Below are 19,110 nucleotides of genomic sequence, written 5' to 3'. Positions count from 1 at the left end.
GAGGAGATTGATGCTTGTAGGAACTACCTGAAAATCACAGTGCCTGAAAGCATTACAGAGGAACTTATTATGGAAAGAGTAATCAGGCTTCTTCATTTATTGGCTTACCTACTTCTCCAAATGGTTCACAGGATGATTCAAGGCATGTAAACAAGGTTTCTCTGAGTCACTGTCTCAGATATCTGAATTTAGGTTCTTAAAATTAAGAAGTATGAATAGCCTAAATAATGTTAATGTTTTTGTGGTTGCTGCTGTGCCACACTGCACTGTGCATAGCCCTTGCATTTGTATCTTAGTGTCTACTAAAATGCTGAGGAAAAAGTAGATTTAATCTTCCAAAAATGTGAAAATGATGCAAAAACCTGTCTGGATGTTATGGAGTATTTACATAAGTTGATATAACCCCTGGGGTATATCACAGCCAAGCTGTATAATAATTACCTATCAATTAGTTCCTCGAACATTATAGAAATTTAAGAAAATGGAATAATAGCTTTTAGCACCTATTGCATTGACATTTACTTTCAGGTTTGTGTACCACATTCAGTGCTGGGCCCTGCTAGTGAGTTAATGACAAGATGAAGAGAGTTTAGAGAAAGATAACCATTGGAGGTTTGGAGGGACTGACTGACAAGAAAGATGGAAAGAGCAATCTGTGCCAGTCTTGACTAAAATGTCTCTGGGTGTTGCATATAGGTAAAGCCTTATAAAATAAGGCTTAAAGAAAAAAAAACCAAAAAAACCACCAACCATGTAAAATCATGGCTCAGACCTGCTACTTTGGCTAAGTAGAAGAGGACTGTGGGAAAGAGACTCAGCTGAATTAGAGGTAGAAAAACAAGTTATATAACCATTGCCTGTTCACATCGTGGTATATGGTCATTGGTTATGTTTGTTATGGTTTAAAACTATGCACCTGATAATGGGCTAACTGCTTAAAAAAGCCTGGTTTTTGCAATAAAGGCCTCTCATTTGCAACTGCCTGGGGACTCTGCACCACTACATCCACATATATCCACATCTGGGTGCAACAAAATGAATATGATAAAAATCACACATATTTGAAGATTGTAATTAGCTGTTATGGAGTCTAACTAATTAGGGTTCCATGAGATCAGCTGACTTGAGAAATTTAAATGTAATTAAAGAAGGATAATAAAGTATAGTATCATAGAAAATGCCTTGGCATTTTGTAGTAATACAAGTCCACCTTGCTTGCAAAATTTTAAAGTAGGCAAAGTATATTTTAAAGAAGACCATGAAAAAGCAGGCATTTTAACACAGGTCTGTAGCTTCTGCAATTCAATTTTTTGTACTCTCCTTTTGGTGTTGTGTTATTTGTTCCAACAGCACAGCAGTTTGTCTACAGAGTATGATTCCAAAAGATTTGGTTCCAAAAGTACAGACTCCTCAATCAAACACCTAGGTCATTGCTTCTCCCCAAGACACTTAAATACCTATTAATTGTTTCTCATTTTTTCAATTAACCATTCTTTAAATACATTACAGGAAGTGTCTTTTCTTTCACTTGACCAGCACACTAGATTTCCCATTTCAGCTGATCTCTGTGAAAAGAAAATTAGAACAAATATGTTTACAGGCCAGCCTATTTAATTTTAATTTCTCTTGCTCTGTGTTGAAAGAAGGCAAGTTACTGCATTTCCCCTGGTCTTCAAGAAAGTTTTGGAGAGCATTCACCATCTGGAAAAGTTTGGTTTGCCTTTGTATTTCTTTGGAACAGGTGCCACAGTTCTTATTAAAATCTGAAATTAAGACAACATACACTCCAAGACTACCTCTTAAAATCTAAGTAATATTTTATCTAGGATGGAAGAACAGTTGTTCTGTTAGAAATAACTTTTTGCTGCCATAAGATTAACAAAATTTGCAGTGTTCCAAAAAGACTTTCACCTATGTTAAAACAATTATGTATTTACATGATTCATATGGAAGAAAATTACAAGACATCATGCCCTTCCATGACTTTGCAGCTAGCAAGAAGAACAAGAAATATCAGTTTCCCAAAGCACCAGAGAAGCCCGACTGAAATTATTCATAACATAATAAGCTGTGGTGACTGATCTGATGGCAGTTGTTATTACCCACAATTTTCCCAGACAGGATGAATGCTGTAGTCTAAAGCCCTTTTCATTTTCCTTTACCTTACACCACCTTTTTGGGCCATAAAACTTTGGTGAAAGACAAAATCCAAGACAAGACTGATTCATAGATCAGAATCTTTTTAATGGGATGGAATAACCAATTTTAAGGCAGGTGTGTCTCGTGTTTCTGCATAACAATCTTGAATCTGGATCTGAATATATGTTGTAATTCCATGGTGGATATTTTTCCCTTAAACAAAATAAGTTCTACTGTATTCTCTACATCTCATGTTCCCAAGGTAAAAGGCTTTCAGATCTAGACTGACATTGTTTCTGTGGGTAAAGAGGAAATAAGTAAGATCCCTTTGCAAATTTATTCATTAGCACTTACTGCCCCACTTATTCTGTCCTGTACCAGTTTCACCAAGTATTAACAAATCATCCACTGCCAAATAATCCATAGGCTAATGCAACACTGGAAAAGCTAGAACACTCAAACGGATTGAAATTCCATAGATGGTCAGAGGAGGCATTTTGCCACCCTACCCAAAGAGCTACAATTATTGACATTCTTCACCACGGAAGAGATCTTAAATACATAATATTTAGAAACTTGTAAAATGCAAGACTTTTTAAAAAGATGGCAAGGAGAGGAGTGCAGTCTTTTTCCTGAAAAATCATTATCTATATGTGGGCCTAAGTTTAGCCCCTAAACAAATAAACTTATTGCTTTCCTGTTTTACCAGCAGGACATGAAAATAAACATCCGACAAACTTGCAGGAGAAACGAACAGAAATGACAGCCCCATGTGATAAAAGCCAGAGTTCTGCAAGATCTTGCTCATGAGAGCGCATGTTATATAAAACACTGTTGGTTAATTTGAGGGATGACAGGCACATTCACGGAGATGGAAAGTTTTGCACTTCTGACTCCCAGATGTGATATTTTATCAGGGAGAAGTCATTTGCTACTCTGCTGAAAGAACAGTTTTGATACAATAAAACATAATTTTTCAATCTTCTGAATGTCTTAAAAGCAAGAAGTCACAAAACACTTTGAAGAAGTGAGCACAGACACTTGCAGTTAATTCATTTAGAGGTGACTAAACAGAGGCATACATTACTATCTTTCATTTCCAGAGTGTTTTTAAGGTTCATTTTACATACTACCTAAGAAAGAAAAAAAATTTCAAAGCTAGTCAACAATGTGGAGTATAAAATAAAATGTAGTTCAAAGGGCCAGGTTTTTAAGTGATTTCTTGGCATCTAAGAATGCAAACAAGTCCCATGACAGATCTTGTTCTGTGTTACTTTATATTGATAGAAATGAACCCTCCTGAAAATGCCTTAGAAATTCAGCTGCTTGTAGCTCTCTACAAGTTTTCTGTGCATTTTAGTGCACTGCATGTTCAAGAGCCTGAAAGAAACACCAATATAATGAAACTCAAACTTAAATTCCCAGTACAAAAATGCTTAAACCGCGCCCCCCCCCAAAAAAAAACCCCAAAAAACAACCAAACAAAAAACCCCCAAACCCAGAAACTTTCTCTGTGTGAGAACAAACACCAGGTGATATACAGTGGCCATGACTTTTGCCTATTTCACCTAATGGCTGTGATTTTTCAGCAGTTATTTATTAATTTTTTTAAACAAAAAGCCTCACCATTGATAAAAGGTCTTGAGGCAATGTTTTTTGGTAATAAAAGCTATTTGAAGCTTACCTGCTGTAAATGTAACATCCCATATGGTTGATTTCTTTGTCCAATTTGTACCGCCTGAAGTCCTCCCAAGCATCTTTAATGGCTGTAATGGCCATTATCACACAAATTGGGATCACAGACACCTCTGGTTGGAAAGCATTCACCATTGGCACAAAATTCAGCAGTGCAATGAACACAAAATAAATGTTGGCAAAGCGGTGAAACTGCTCATAGATATTTTTAGGGAGGAAAGTAAAGATGGTGTATTTTGTGGTCTTGATTTCATTTGAGTCATAGTATCTGTTAGGATTTTCCTTCCACTTCTTGCTTTCAAAGAGCAAGTTGGAGATGATCACACGTTTATTTTCATTTTTCTTCTTTCTTTTCCTCACTTTCCCTCTCTTCTCCAGCTCCTCATTTTGGATTTCCACATCTGAAGCACCACATTGGCAGCAGGTTTCCTTGAAAAAATGTTTTTTCCATATCATTGAAGAGAAGCAGCCTGGAACAATCCTCCTTGACATCTTGTTTTTCTTTCAAAAAGTAGTTTCAAGTTAAAAACGAATAAAGTTAGAGGAGCTCAATAGTCCAAATGAATCCCAAATGGTGGAGAGAAGAGTTGAGATGTCTGAAGCCCGGGGCTGCCTCCTCCACTCCAGCCTTCACCTACCCAGGGACAGGGATCATCCTGACTCAGCTGCACCAGGTCCTAGAGCCTGCTGGGGCGGCTGCTCCTCACGTATGCCAAAAGCATCTTGAATGTTTTGTTCTTCCTGTCAGCAGATGCCTGGAGGCCCTGGTTAGACCATTTCCCTGGCAGTAGCTCCCTGCTCTCCTGAAGTGTCTCTGCTCTAACACGGAGCAGGGGCAAACCTGAGAACATACACACGATGTTCACAGGTCACTCCAGGAGCTTCGCAATCACTTTATAACCCTGGGAGTTGCCAGGAAGCTCAAAGGTAATGGGCAGAGCTTCGTGTCCCAGATGTCAACAGAAGATTGCTACAAGCTTCAGTACAGACAGTATTTCTCTCTTATTTCCTCTACCTATTGTTTGTTTTCATGACCATAACATGGATTATTATTAAGCAAACAACCAACCCCCATTCCCCCAAGCTAAGTAAACCTTTGATTTTGTAGTCAGAGGAATCATACAGACATAAGCAATGAAGTGCAATATTCCTGCATTGCCCCTCAGCCTGATCCCTCTCCCCAGGAGACCCCAAACCTTCCTTTCTCACCCAGATACCCCTGCCCCTTTGATCCTTCTTCCTCTGACACGTCACCACAGATGAGGGCTAATTTCCAGAAGAGCTAATTACATGTAGGCAAACCATAGCCCGTGTATTTCGAGTCCAAGATTCCCCTAATTAGGGTTTATTTTTGCCAGGGTTTCCCATGGACTAAGGTCAAAAGCAATGCTTTCCTGGAGTCCCAGCAAGAGTCTCAGAGCCCCCAGGGCAATTTGAGGGGTTTTCCCTGATCCCTGGACTCCAACACATAGCAATTTCTTTTCTGGCCTGGGCTTAAAGGCAGGTGAAAAAAGGAAAGCAAACAAATATTTAAACTTATTTTAAACAAAAACTCCTATTCACTTCATGATGTAGAGACAAGTTAAGCAGTCTCAGTCTAGTACTTGGACAAGACTACTACTTGGACTCTGATGAAATTGAAATGTTGCAATAAGAATTGCAGGGAAAATATTTCTTCCTTCTGAGTCAGTATTGAGCAAACAGCTTCCTGCGGGTGTTGCACCAGCTCCAAAGCCAAGCCGGGTAGTATTGATCTCTTCTTACTGGAAGATCTACAACTTTTTTCATCTCCTGATTATGATTAACCTTGATTGTAGTTGATCATTAATTACTGGTATTACTGGTTTTAGTGGAAACATCTGAAAGACATTGTTCCAATTTTCTGTACAGCCCCAGTTTTCTGTTCCAGACTTGAGTAAGTTTCATTTATCCTCCAGATCCTTCTGCTGCCAGTAGAGGATGTTTTGTGTGTTGGCAAGCTGCTCTGAAAACTTGGAATGAGAACCTGCATATATCAGCACACACTGTTGTGATACGAAACAAAGCCTCAGTGATATTGAGATGATCTAAGTAAAATAAATAAGGCGTATTTAGAGGTAGAAAAGGAATATTTCGTAATGTTTTTTCCAAACTTACAGTATTCTGAAAGGTCAATGAGGGAGTTACTGTAAAATCAGATGAGCAACATAACAGATACAAGGGAACAAATAACTGATTTAGTTTACTTACTTGTCATATACCCTGGTTTTAGTGAAGTTTATTGTCTTATCATACTGGTATTTTCTGTAGTCTTCAACAGCATCCTTAATCATGCTGGCAAGCAGCACCACAACCAGAGGTACCATCGTAATCTCCCTGTGGAAGACTTCCACTTGTGGGAAACAGTTCAGAACCACCAGAAACAAAAAGTAAAGATTACCCAGCCTGAAAAGGTATAAAATAAATTAAAAGTAGTCAGAAATTAGAATGTATCTGTTTCTTAATGAACAACTCTCATTCTGTGTCAAAGCAACATTAATAATTTCACTCCTCTACCCTCCTTTTCCTTTCTCCAGAATGAATTAATCATCTGCTTAACAAAGATGCTAATTTTTCCTTTAGAAGAGCCTGTGACATACATTTTCATACTATTATAGCTAGCTCCAGTTTTCTCACATGTTAGAAACACTATTTGTCTCTGGGCTCTCCAAGGTCTTTAATAGCCCCTCACCACTCCAGTCTTGAAAATAAGAACAAAATTAAGCAAATGCCAAACAAACCTTAAAAAACTAACCAATGAATTACAGAAATGTTTCCATCAGGAATCCATGAAGGATTCTGCAAATGGCAGGTTGAACTAGGATTGGACCAACCTAGTATACAGAATGAAAATTTCAATGCTAAAAATTTCAAAGCTTCCATTTCTCTTTATTATGATGATGGTTCCCTGGGCATCTTTTGGACTTGATTCTTTATGCTGGGGGAGTTTTACACAATTTTAAACCAGCACTTGGAAAGAAACCTGACCTTGCATTGCACATATCTATATATTATTTTTACATTAGTAGACAGTCACTCTGATATATTAAAAATATAAATAGAATAGAATAGAATTAAATAGAATTTCATAGGTGCCTCAACACATCCTGTGAATTCTTTTTGTGCTCTAAAAATCAGAGGTTTATGCAACACAAAACCAGAAGGATTTTTAAATAAAAACTTGATTTTTTTAACAAAGAGAGTTGTTGCAGCATTCAATAAAAAAAGCAGGTCCCAGCAGTGCTTAAGCATTCCCTGTGCTTGCTTTAATCCACTATTTCAGTGTCAACTGAGAGTCATTTTCTTACAAATTATGGTCATCTCAGTTTTAGTGCCCTTGCAACTACATAAGCAGCCCTTCTCCATCAGACTCAAATCTCACTGTTTCAGAGAGAGTTCTTGAATCTCACAGAACACTGAATGAATTTTTTTACCTGTGAAACTGTCCCAAAAGACTTTGGGGCAAAAACGTGAACCATGTGTATTTTGTGGTCTGTATCCCGTTTCTAGAATAAAATGTAGAAACTCGTTTCCAGCCTTTCCAGTGTCTCCCATTGTCAGGCAGCACAATCCTCCATTTGTTTAGGCTGAGTTTTGGTTTGTGTCTGACAGAAGGCAGCAGTGGGGTTGACTCTGATTGAGCCCGGGAGGGACTGGGAGCTCCCCAGCGGTGCCAAGCCGAGTCCACAGACAAAGCCATCCACAGCAGGCTGAAAGACAAATGCATGACAACTGCTGAAATCCAATTCCATCCAGGTAGAAAACTCCCTTCGTGTTTTGCAAGCAGAGGTTTAACACAAAGACAGTTCTGCTCAGAGCATTGCATGTTCTTCGATCTCAGAACTTCTGCATGGAATGCACAGAATAAAAGACACAACAAAATATGAGAAGATCTATTTCTGTCTCTGGGGACAAAAAAATATCTAAGATCTATTTTTTTGTCTTATAACAGCAAATTGACATAGATAAAGCCAATTTAACAGTGTTAAACATTGGCTTTTCCATCACGAATCCTGTATCATATTTTTCAAATTATAAAGGGCTACCAAATCTATTCAGGCATTTTTCTTAAAATGTCTGACTTGGTTACAATACTTTTCCTGTTTGTTCTTATACAGGGACTGGTTCAAGTGTTGAATCTTAATAGCTCAGATAATAGAGAACTGCAGCATCAGCTTAATCACATTTACACACAGGTAACAGTTCTCTGAAGTCTTCAAAGAAATCTAATTTGAAAGGAAAATGCCAGCCAGCACTAAAACAATGGATGTTTCATGGGTTGGAGAGATAAAGGAATTAAATCTCCCAATACTAATCCTTCCATTATCATTGAAAACTTGTCTCCTGATTTGTTCACAGTCACTGCAGGTGTGATCCAGCGTGCCAGACGCTCGGGCTCCAGCCAGGCAAGAGTAGGTGCTGTAATGCTCAATCTGAACACAGCAGAATCTCACTCAATACAGTGTGAGTTTGAGAACTGGAAGCTGCCACACAATGACAAGGCACTAAATATGTAAAAACAAACTAAAACCAAAAGTCACTGGCCCTGTGCAGCTTCAAGGTTCCACTGAACAAAACGTGAACTGAATCCACCTAATTTACACTGGGGGAAATACAGAATATGTGAATTTCTTTAGGAAAAAAAAACCCTTAATCATATTCAAAAATACATTTGAGTCTTGGAAGAAGAAAAAACTACTCTGCCAATGTGCAAAGGAATGAGTATTTGACTAAAATCAAAGTTTTATTCAACATATACTCAGAGCCATGTCCTTGTAGTGTAATCTTTAAACTGTGGTGCTGAAGGATTTTATAATGAAAAGGAAGAAATTCCATTGTTAGTGGTTACCAAAAAACACACAGTGAGCACTCAGTGAAAATGTAGTGAAATGATGCAGCTCATATTTTCTAGGTTAAAGGCTGGAAACCTGGAAAATTTTGCCACCTTGTTCTTGTTCTGGGCAACTAACTTCCCAGTTCATTTCAGCTTAAATTAAAATCTGAACAGTGGATGGAAAAGTGACCCAGATACATATTGCACTACATACATATTTAACCATATTATACATATATATATATATAATTTGCAGGTGACAGAGTTACACATTACCTATCAGAGCACCTCATTCTGTATCTGAGATATACCAAGGTAGGATGAAATTCCTTAGAATTTATAAATTAAAAAAACCAATAATTTCAGGCATATTGCTAAAAATAAAAGCAGACAAGATTAATTAAGGCGGCCTTACACGTAATAGAACCAAGTCTTGCACAACTTCCCCTGAGAAACTCTTTCTAAAGCTTCAAAAATCACAATTAGGCAAGCTTGCTTGACATTCAAGAGAGGGTCTCCCTGCACTCCATCTTAACAAATTTCTTACAGTATAAATGAATTAATGAAATGACTTAGTCAGTTTAGAAATCAGGCCTCCTCCTGACTGTCTTTGAAAGGCAGTAGTCAAACAGTGTCAGATCCGTGAAGAGGGAGGCCAATTGCTGCCATCAGGCACCTGAATGTGTTGCAGGAAATACCCTCATAAACCACACAGAACTCAGCAAGTGCTCTGTGCTCTCTATGGGGGAATTACATAACTGCATCCATAATCAAAGCAGCAAGACAATGGTTTTCTTGACCTGTGAACTTTAGTGCTAAAGGTGAAAAACTAGCAGAAGCAAACAAAACTTTTTATTTCAGATCACTAAAAACATAAAGGATACTAAATGTGCCATCAATGTTAGCAGATCACCTAACAGGAAAGAGGAAAGAACTCAAAGATATGTCCTTCTGTAAAATGACAAATTTCTATATTTCAGACACCTTTTTGCAAGAATATTCCAATTTGCTGGAAGTTTGATGTGTTATGGCATCTTCTGTATGGCAGGAAATCTACAAAAATATTGCACTCTGTTGGTAATATATTTAATGTGTTTGCCCCTTATAAAACTCTTTCTGAAAGAGCTTCATAAAATCCATTTTCTACAATTCTAGAATATTTTACATGCTTATTTGATTTATATTCTCACAGAGATATCCTTGAAAGAACCCGTGAAGTGTGGATTTTTTCAGCACACTTTTCCTAAAGTAGCTAGCTTGCTTTCATCTGGATAGTGAAGTTTCAGCACCACAATTCATATCCTGAAAGAGAAAGATCAAGGTGATGCAGGCTTTTCCAACACCATTATGTTTGGGATTTGCCATCTATTCCACTTCGGCACAGTGATTACAACAAGTGCTTTTCCCAGTGTTGGTACATTTAGAACTATTGCAGCCTTGCCTGAGCTTCCCTTTGTCAGCCACTTCTGAAATACTACCTTCAAAAGGATTCAGTAAGCTCCTGCTTTATTTCTGAGTGGGATTTTGAGACTTTCCATGGGAGAAGGTCAGAAACAGCAGACAGGGCTGCAGAAAGTTGTCTTGTGCTCTGTCCCTGTGCAACAGGATGAGAAATATATGGACAGCCCATGGCTGAGCTGCAGCTCAGCGCCTCTCAGACTTGGAAAGGAGGGGACAGAAAGAAGTAATCTATGTTCTTAAACTCACGAAAGCTAGTAAGTAGGAGGCAGCCAATTCGGGTAAACCATGCAGGGGAACATCCATGATAATCGCCCCTCTATTGCTATATGATCATACAGCATAAGCTTTTAGTGTCTCATTGTCCAGTCTTTTGTAAAGTTTCAGTCAATTAATGCTGTTATCATCATCCCCTAATTGAAAACATAAAGTTTCAGTTTCAATAAACTATTTACCCACTTTCTTTCTATTCTATTACTGATGGATGCACTGTGGGCAGTTTTCAACAGGGCAGACACAGTTTTCCCATCTGTAACTCCCACATGGTTTTCTAGGAGGTTAAAAGTGCAATCTAGCCTAGGACAAGTTCCCTCCCCTCTTGCGTAGGTGCCCCTCAAAATTTGTAGACCCACAGAGATATATTCATTCTATAAAATTATAATGGATCATTACCACTTTTATTCTTCCTCTTAGAAAAAGCACTCCTCCCCACAGTCCAATTTTTTGTCACTCTTCTCTGTGTTTCCAGGGGAGGTACTACAGTCTCAAGAGATGGGCAAAAATCTAAAACATATCTGGGCATCTCAATTCCTGAACTTCTGCATTTGGAATGAACCAGACAACCAACGCAGAAGGGACTAAACTACTATCTCTTTATAGCAGAGGTGACTCACCCATATAGAAATATGTCAGCTAGACCCTCAGTTACACCAACCTGTGAGATGATAAATGTGTAAGATGGTGTTAGTGCAGGAGGGTAGATGCAGTTCTCACATTATTTCACAAGCTGCATCAAAATGTCTGAAATATGAAGCAATAAAGAAAATGTGAAAACCTTTGCACCTCTCCCAAAAAACTATGGAAGAAAGCGTGTCCCAGAAAGTTTTCAAGATTTCTATTTGATGGAAGAATGAAGCGAACAATACGCTGTAAATTAAAATGGTATCGTTCACAATGTCATCAGGAAGCTATTGAAAAAAGAACATTTCTTTGCAATGAAAGGAGCACTGGCATACTCTTTCTGTAGAGTATGGAGTGCCATTTGGTAACTTGTGTCATCAGGCAGTTCAGAGGAACAATGTAAAGAAACAATTTTTCTTTGCCATTTGCATGTGGATTAAAATATCCATCTTCTATTAACTAAAAAAAGTACATCGTGCTATTTCTGGAAGAGACACTTTTTGCCTAACGGTTTTGTACTCTGAAAAAGTTCCTGTTTGTGAAAAGCAATTGACAAGCCTGTCTCCTAAGGGGGATTTTGCATATGGAATAAACACAAGAGCAATGTATTCACTGCAATAAGCAGCTGTTAACTCTACCTTATGAAAACCAAGGCCACCATTCATATTTTGAAAGCCTCTTTTATTTCCTTCTTCCTGTATTTAATCAATGAATGAAACTTTCAGCATTGGTAAGATTGTGCTGCATTTCTGTCCTAAACATCTGTGAAGTCACTGTGCTCGTGATTTAGCCTGCACTGTGATAAACTTTCACAGATAGCTCTGCCTGTATCCATCACACAAAGTATCTAAGACACGTGAACACATTTGAAAAAAGGAGAGAAATAGGATAATGATTACTTATTCCTCTTGTTAGAAGAGCTGAAAGGCACACTGGGTTGGCAGAGACACAGGGGATCACAGTGGCAGGTTCTTTCCAAGAGTGGTTTAGAACATGTACAGATGGATCTGCATATCACAGATGAACTACCTTATACTTGCCTGTCTCAGGCCTTCTCAGGCAGGCCTATGTTTATTTTTGAATTATTTTATATATGTCACATATATATATGTCATTATAAAGGGAAGTTATAGGCATTTTTATGCAACTTGTGAACTTTCTTTTTAAGAGCTATACATCCTAGCATGCAGACACAATTTGGCATTTTTATCCCCAAATGCTTTATCTTCTAGTTGTGAGTACTGCAATTGTAAGCCAGCAAAAAGTATTCAGGAACTATTCCCTTTGTTGGAAAAGGGATGCTACAACAGAGCACTGATGGTGTTTTCCTTTTGCATCCTTGTGTTGACACTGTCTCTTTCCAGTGTCAACACAATTGTCAATTTTTCATAGCTAGCCTATATAATTAGCATTCTCCTGTGATTGCTTCATCACATTCAACACTAGAGAAAACTTCTCTCTTATATGATAGAAACAGACTGCATGAGAGAGCTATGCTGGTGCTATTAGCAAGGAAGGAGACATTGTGACATATAATTTACAAGTATTTTTTCAAATGCTATTTCTTTTTTGAAGACTCTTATATAGAAAAAAAGGTATTGTTAACTGTAGCAGAAAGCTCACCAGAAAGTCAGCAATAAGAAAAAAAAATTCTCTCTTTTGAGGTTGCCTCATTCCTGCCAAACAACAGGCTCAGCTGCAGATCTCTGCATCCCAGACTTAAAAGGCTGGAGGAGGGAGTCCTGTCTCTCCTGCATATGCAAAAAAAGTTTTACACAATCATGCCTCATGTGCTGTTTATTAAAGGGATCCACATTAAATTAAAACCAACCCTGTTCAAAGGCATATGTAAAAACAAATTTAGAAGGTAGAGATACAAACCAGTCATTTTCAGGGCTATCAAAGAAAGACAAGATCTGCATCTTGTTTTCAAAAGCTAGTTTTTTGAACTTCAGGGCAAAATTTCAGACATGGTGGAGCTTATTTTTGAAAATCAGTGAGAAAGTGCAGGGGAAGCACTTGCTTTCAGGAGTGCACATTATCAAGAATTATAGCTAAGTAAATTATTCCACGTTTTGACCTGATATTTTCACTTCTACATTACCTGTTAATCAAGGTGGCCTCAAATAACACAAGTCCCCTCTAAGACTTAATTCTATTTTCCCAAAATTTTTTATTTTATTTCCTAATTGAAAGTAGCAGCAACTTTTCTTCTTGTTGCCCATTATAGATGATTCAGTACTCATTTAAAAGGGCCATTCTGAGGAAGGTTTGACCAGGGAGATAAACATTACCAAGTGAACTAGGTATTACAGGAATTTCAGCCACAAGCTTTATCTGCTTTGCAATTATCTGCTAGAAAGCTCTTTCACTTCTTGGTGACACTATATAGAATTCTTCCTCAGTCACAGTTCAGAGAAAGTATCATGTAGTTAAAACTAATGGAAAAAGGAAAGGAGACTGGGGAGAATGAAGAATGCAGTTGTATTGATTAGCAGGATACAGACCACAGCCTAAAATTATCCTGCAGCATTTTATAGTAGAGATATAATACCTGCAGTATTAAAGAAAATTGCTAGAATGAAAAAAGGGCTCCAAAAAATGACTTCATTCAAAAATCTTGGTCAGTGCAGACTGTTGTCAGTCAGCTCACAAGAGAAATGTATTATGGATTAACAATTATATATAATGGTTTTGAGTCCGAGTTTGTGTTTGTGGTGGATAAATAGAAAAGAGCTTTTCATAAATCTAATATGTCATTAGACCACAGAGCTTCACTGTTCTATTACTGTATTATATTGACACGTTTTTCATGCCTTGCCTAGATGCTCTTTCCTTGGGAAATAAACCCAAAAATCTCACAATAATAGATTAATTATAAGGCTCTTTCCTGAGCCCAGAGCAGATTTCAGCGCTTGATGCAGAACTTTGCTGTAGCTGAGCAGTGCAGAGACATGTTCAGGCAGCTCTCCCTTCTGCAGGGCTGCAGCTGTGTTATTAGGACTGGTTTCAGAATAGATGTACTGTCAGCATATGCTGACATACAGGTCATGCAGACAAGGATGATTATCAAATATTATTCAAGAAAGAAGTTTCCAGCTTGCAAACAATAATGCTGGATGCTGTGTTAACTTCATTCTGTGAATAAGGAGCTTGCTCTGGTCTCCCACATTATGTGCTGATTTAAATAGAGAGTTAGACTAAAATTATCTAGCTTTCTGCAAGGAATATCACTGCTGCCAGCATGCCCAAGCACTGTAGTGGGCAATTATTACAATTGGGCCCACTGTACTTTTCACAAGTGTAGGCAGAGGCAGCTTTCAATGCAGAGATTTTAGGCTGTGCAAATTTCTTGATTTATGGGGAGTGTAGAAGTGAAAATATCTTGGTAGTGGTCTGCATCTGGGGAACCTGCCTTACCTATAAAAACACTTAAGACACCAATAATCAGAGAAAACATCAGCAACCAGCACCACCAGGGTTCTACAATTCTTACCACCTCTCCATGGCAAAGAAAAGGTCATCTTAAAGGATTTAAAATGTATTAAAGAATTTTGGGCCTAATTCATTCTGGGAGCAGTGGAGTAACAGACTGCAATAAGCCCTCCTAAACATTAATTAAGCATGATTACAGCAACTCAGCTTGAGCAAAGTAACCTCTGGGGTAGATACAGTCCTGGCCAGCAGCACAACACTGTAAGAAGCCATCTCCACCCAGATCCTGGGGAAAAGGAAGCACAGAGAGAGATTGGGGAGGAAAGCGGAGATTGTGGTAGGACAAAGTGAGATAACTTGTAGACCCACTGTACTGGAAGCCCATTTTTAATCAGAAAATGTTTACTTAGTAAACTGCAAATACACAATTCCTGCCCAATAGCTATGTCTGGATGGGGCTTTTTCACAGCTGTCTCTCGTTTTTCTACATAAATCACATGAGCAGCATTTTCTGCTGCAAGATGGGGAAATGGTCCCTTGTGCTCTCATCTGCCTATTTAGAAGTCCTTGGAGTTTGCTATTAGAAAATAAACCAATACCTGTTATCCACTGTATGCCTTTGTCTCCAGCTCTCTGAGTGATCCTGCACATGACTTAATTAGAAGACCATGTATTTCAAACACCAGCAACAGCAGAATTCACTTACATTTTAGCCCAGAAATGAGGACACCAAAATTAGAGCAATTGTCTGAATAATAATTTTTTTTGTTTGTTCCACTTAATATTCAAAATCAAAGTGAAGTGGCCTCTAAAAGACAATCTAATATTTATAGTGTGTATGATTATAAAACACTTAGGCTGAAATTATGTTGCAGATGTTCATGTGGGAACTCGGCAATGCTGAAAAATTCCAAATGGAAGCAGAAAAAAATGAAAATAAACTGGAAACTGACCAGAAGATCCTTTATATGTAAAAACCTTTTATGCATCTATGTTTTGTCAGAATGTGCTGACTCTAATTTCAGTTCTTCAAATCTGAATATTAAAGTGCCTCAAAGAGAAGAGTTACTTATTTACATGAAATGGAAAGAAAAACCAGAGAGGCTAAAAAGACTGCCAATTCACTAGGGCACAGTTGCATGTCCATCAAAGACCAAGGGAAAGTTTCATCAGGACCTCATCACACAGCATGGTTGAAGGGATGGCCAGTGCCACCTGGGCTGGTGTCAGAGGGTGTACAGTCTGTACACAGCATAAACTTGTTCTGGTTCTCTCCAGAGCAATTATTTTCAGGCATTTTTGAAAGAATGACATGAAAGTCACTTCAGTCCAGAAACACGCTCCTGGCAGTCGTGCACCACCTGGAGAACACCTGGAGAGCTGAGAAGACCATGTCAGCCACTGGACCAGGGACACAGGTTAAACTGGACACAGGAAACTGATCTCTTCCTGCTCACAGGTTCCCTTGGCCTTGAAGACTACCACAAATTTCTATATAAGAATCTGAAAATAAAATGCATAATAAAATGTACTTATAAAATTCTCATTGGAAGCATTAATTCCCTTTTAATAACGTAAGTAAATTCCTTCTAAATCCTATTTCTCCTTCTATATTGCCATCTTCTCCCAGACTTGGTTAACGAGGATATGCACTTCTGCATTTAAATAAACTAGATAGATAAAATAGGATAATATGGCCGAAACTAATTTATAAAACCACAAAAGAATATAATACAAAAATTCACTTGTTGGCAGGGTGTCTCTCCCCAGACCCCTGTGAATAAAATCTAAAATCCTGACGGTATGCCCAGTTAAGGCTGGTTTTCCTAGAAAGGTTTCTAACTACGTCATCCTATCCATAGCTCTGGTCTTTCTTGCACCTCCATCTGTCAGGTCATAGAGCTATAAAATTAACCTTAGGAAATGTCACTTTATTCCAGAGCAAATGAGTCACTTGACAGGCAGCAGCTCAGGCAGCAGTGACAGGGGGAGTGGGAGAGGACAGGGGTAGGAGGCAAACACTGATGCACTCACACTGCAAATTACTGCAGGTGCCTAAAACTGGTCCAACGATTCTGGCTCTTTCTAAAGCAAGAAGTCAGGGAGAAGTGGCCTACAGGCAATGTTCCATGGAGACAAAAAGAGCTTATGTTTGTACTGCAAGGTGACTCAAGACAGACCTTTTGCAAGGCAACAGGGATTATTAAGTAATTTTGGGAAACGTCACGTCTTATCCCCATAGAAAAATACATAACTGAAGCAAGAGAAATTAACCCAGTCATGCCAGAAACCACATCTTTGCAGAATATCAGATGTACTGCAGTGAGGCAGCATAAACAGAGACCCAAAAGCACATTAAAAATCTGAGATCTAGAAAAATTTCAGAAAAAATTATTTTAGTCCATTCGCTCAGGCTGCATTTAGAGAACATAGTGATGATATACAAATACCAGAATTAGGGAGCAGAACTGGGTCAGACCTGATGAAGCACCTCCTTGTTATTCAACAGTGTAGTTATTTTATAAAATTAGGCAAGGCCAAGAAAAATGGGCTGGAAGCAAATGCTCCATGCTGTAACTATTTCAGGCCTAACAGACTATTATCCCAACAGAGCATCTCCTCAGGCTGGGTACAGGTACTTCCTTGTCAGAATCTCTGGCAAATTCAGACTTCCTCTCCCAGTCTATGTTCCAGCTCTATGTTTGGAGTAAAGTTTATCACAAAATCTCTGAGAAGGAAACGAAGAGCAAACATTGGCAGATTTTTATTTCTGGTCTGAAATCTCATATGAAACCTAAAGGTAAAAAGCAAATACATGTCTGTCTTGAAGGTTCCCTAGGTTTACTTTTTTGTTGCTTTGCAACAAAGGACTTGTGCAGTCATTTTTGTGAATGAAAAGTAATCATGACAATGGAGAAACAGTTGATTGATGCCAGAAATGAGAGGCAGAATAGAATCCAAGTGATACCAGAACAAAAACTGCTAAGGCTGAACCCAAAATGAATTTAGTAACTCTAATTTCAAACCTGATCTTCACTTACATCTGGTTGCAACATCTGAGACAATATTATCATAATATGTGTTGTTAATTACTACTTAACCAGTGAAAATGAAGAAATTTTAATTTTGCGTAAGATTGCTCAAGTCTGAAATATGCCCTCAAAGCAGAATAAGTATCAGACTGTGAAAACATTTTGAAGATTTGCATTAAGTGACAAAACCCCAAACAAACCAATCCAAACATCTTTTCTGCTATTATTCTCTTAATTCCAAAAATTTAGAACTTTAAATTCTAACCCACGAAAACCTATTTTGTTCTTCTGTTCCGTAAGATATTTGTTTGGTTGTAGAACTTTATACTGTCATAAACATTGGCAAAAATTTCAGTTTTTAATTAGTATGTATTTAAAGAGCAGAACATGAAGCATACAGTCACTCAGATGATTTGTAGCCAAGGTTGGTTTGAAGAAAAACAGCAAATATTTTTCACTTGCCTTTAAATCTTGAGGGTGGCTGATTTCTGTTACAAACTACAAGACTTGTTATTCAAAGTACTCAATTCATTTAATTATAATCAAAACCAGATGACATTCAAGCACAACAAAAAGCATTAGTAACATAAATGCTCTTTGAGTCTGTTGTATAAATGACTTCACTTCCAAGCTGACTTTTTGCATAGAATAATTTCCACTGAAATTGCATTGGGTCATGAGTCTGATCTTGAGTCAAAGGAAAAAAGTTCTTATCATCCTCTTCTTTCTTATACTGCTGACACAAAAGAGACTTACAGCCAAGTCTTCCTCACAAATTCTGAAGTGTTACAACTGGTCCCAGAGTGGGTAAAAGAGGTTCTGTACCACTGCCAAAGGTTGTGTTTTTGTCAGAGCAGTCTGCTTGTGCATTATCACAGTGACTGCAAGCTGACTTTGCTTGTTTTTAAAAGCACTGGATTGTAATTTATATCTTCACACAGAAGTTGATTACAGCCTGCTGTTACACGTGGCACTTGGCTCAGTCATCTTCTCCAGCAATTAAGTGAGCTGGGTTTAGTTATAACCCTGAAGTGGATGGCGCAAACCATCATTTTTATACAGCTTAGCTTTGAGCAGGGAGTGCTATGAGCCTGGAAAGCTGTTAGTCCAACTTCCTGGAATTTTACTCATTTGTTAGTTATCTTATGTAAGCCCAGCTGACCTGCTGTAAACAGTGGAGCTTCTTTTCCTCTAAATTCAGAGCCAGTTTCAATAACTTAAATTGTGCTTTCTTCTCTTCTATTCCTTAATTATTTTTCTCTAACTTGAGTGTTGTGGGTGCTGATCTCTGTGTCCGTTCTCTTACATGAGCATATATTGAAGTTATAAACACCACAGGATGCTGGGAGTTACATTACCTGGAATAAGGGGTGTGACATTTGCAAGCTCCTTGTAATAACATTAACTGTCATCACTGCTTGAGTGGGTGACGAATTGCAATAGCAATCTGTACTTACTCTTACACCAGGCTAAACTGGAAGTTACTGCGTGGTGGTTTTACTGCTTTTCTTAGCAGTTAGAAGACAAAGTCCCTTGGCAAAATCATCTATTTCTGTACCCACTACACCATCTTTTCATTCACCAGTGCACTGCAGTGCC

General features: G+C 38.2%; 1 protein-coding gene across 1 annotated transcript in view; it reads right to left on the bottom strand.

Annotated features, from left to right (window-relative positions):
* The window catches only part of ATP10B (ATPase phospholipid transporting 10B (putative)), a 46,053-nt gene extending 41,365 nt beyond the window's left edge, over positions 1–4,688 (bottom strand). Inside the window, exon 1 of the mRNA XM_066328966.1 lies at positions 3,824–4,688. Coding sequence (XP_066185063.1) covers positions 3,824–4,326 — 503 coding nt within the window. The 5' untranslated portion in view covers positions 4,327–4,688. The remainder of the gene's footprint in view (positions 1–3,823) is intronic.
* Between the last annotated feature and the right edge of the window lie 14,422 nt (positions 4,689–19,110).

The sequence above is a fragment of the Sylvia atricapilla genome, chromosome 14, assembly GCF_009819655.1.
Source record: "Sylvia atricapilla isolate bSylAtr1 chromosome 14, bSylAtr1.pri, whole genome shotgun sequence".
Lineage (NCBI taxonomy): Eukaryota > Metazoa > Chordata > Aves > Passeriformes > Sylviidae > Sylvia > Sylvia atricapilla.
This window is presented reverse-complemented; position numbering and strand designations above follow the sequence as displayed.